The sequence below is a fragment of the Seriola lalandi genome, unplaced genomic scaffold (assembly GCF_002814215.2).
Source record: "Seriola lalandi dorsalis isolate HSWRI2012SDOR001 ecotype SW California unplaced genomic scaffold, Sedor1 jcf7180002050491, whole genome shotgun sequence".
Taxonomy (NCBI): domain Eukaryota; kingdom Metazoa; phylum Chordata; class Actinopteri; order Carangiformes; family Carangidae; genus Seriola; species Seriola lalandi.
This window is the reverse complement of record NW_019521044.1, coordinates 1505-2644: the sequence shown is the minus strand read 5'-3', so window position 1 is coordinate 2644 and position 1140 is coordinate 1505. Positions and strand designations below refer to the sequence as shown.

Here is a 1140-nt window from a genome sequence, read left to right as displayed (position 1 = left end):
TCGGCAACGTCGTTTAGCTTCGGCTGTGATTTACGAGCTACGATGAACTGGTGAAACTGTGTGTTGGGGACTACTTTCAGCAGCGGATTAATCCACATTTAGTGCTGTAAGGATGTTGTACGTGGGACTGAGTCAAAATAAACTACAGGGACTTCCCAAAGCAAATCAAGGATGTAAAGATAGAGGTATCAGAGCCGTGGGACCGCACTGATGACAGCAACGACACAGTCTCTGGCGATTGGATATGACATGTTGATTTATTGTGAATCAGAACAAATAGTCAAAGCTCAGTGACACTTCAGCACCGTAGGAGTGTAAAACCAACCATCAAACTACTATTAAATACCCCTTCCTCTCCACAGCCGCAGGTACATTTATCAAAGTGACATCATCTGACATCAAAATACAGATTTCAAACATTTAAAACTGGGTAATTATTTTAAAGTTTCTCAACAAACATGGCTTCGACATCACAGAGTGCAGACTCTCTACTTTCCTTTGCCTAGTCTTGATAAATCAGTTTGTTTTTCATACATTTGAAAACGAGACTTTGTACGAGAGTTCATTTTATACTTTTATTTTGGTTTTTATACAGAATCCAGTCCCACCCCTGGATGTGGTTAATGGACTCCACCCGCCTGCGGAGGCGAGTTGTCGCTGTCGTCCTCCCAGGACGAGGAGGTGAACCCTGCAGGAGCGGAGATGGAGTGAGGCGCCGGGGTGTGGCCGAGGCCTTGGTACCGTCCGCTCGAGGAAGGGGAGGAGGGCATCGATGTGGCCGCCGCTGCGATGGGGTCCTGGGAGGACGCTGTGAGGAGGCCGGTGTGTTCGGTGTGTTCGGGTCGAGCTGATGCGCCGAAATACATCTTGTTGGGACGACCCAGGAACGTACGACCTGACGGGGGGACGAGAGGGGATGTTCACCACGGCTAGTCTCCTCACAGGTAACACAGGTCACCAACCACAACCAGACATCACGTCCAAACTCAATCATCACTCACCAACATGGCGGACCTGCTCTGTGACATCAGCTCGAATGTCTGAGAAATCCCACATGGCCAGAAAGCTGTCGAAACATGACCCCTCCTCTGCTTCCTGGATGGAGGGATGGACGGAGAGAAAGAGTTCGGGAGAGGACGG

General features: G+C 49.6%; 1 protein-coding gene across 1 annotated transcript; it reads right to left on the bottom strand.

The window, feature by feature from the left end:
- Positions 1-238: 238 nt before the first annotated feature.
- Positions 239-1124, bottom strand: LOC111649351 (transmembrane protein 184C-like). Its single transcript, XM_023399122.2, has 2 exons — positions 1002-1124; positions 239-895 (listed from the first exon to the last, which is right to left on the bottom strand). Exons 1-2 carry the CDS (start codon positions 1054-1056, stop codon positions 621-623), a joined length of 330 nt encoding a protein of 109 aa, XP_023254890.1. The 5' UTR covers positions 1057-1124; the 3' UTR covers positions 239-620.
- Between the last annotated feature and the right edge of the window lie 16 nt (positions 1125-1140).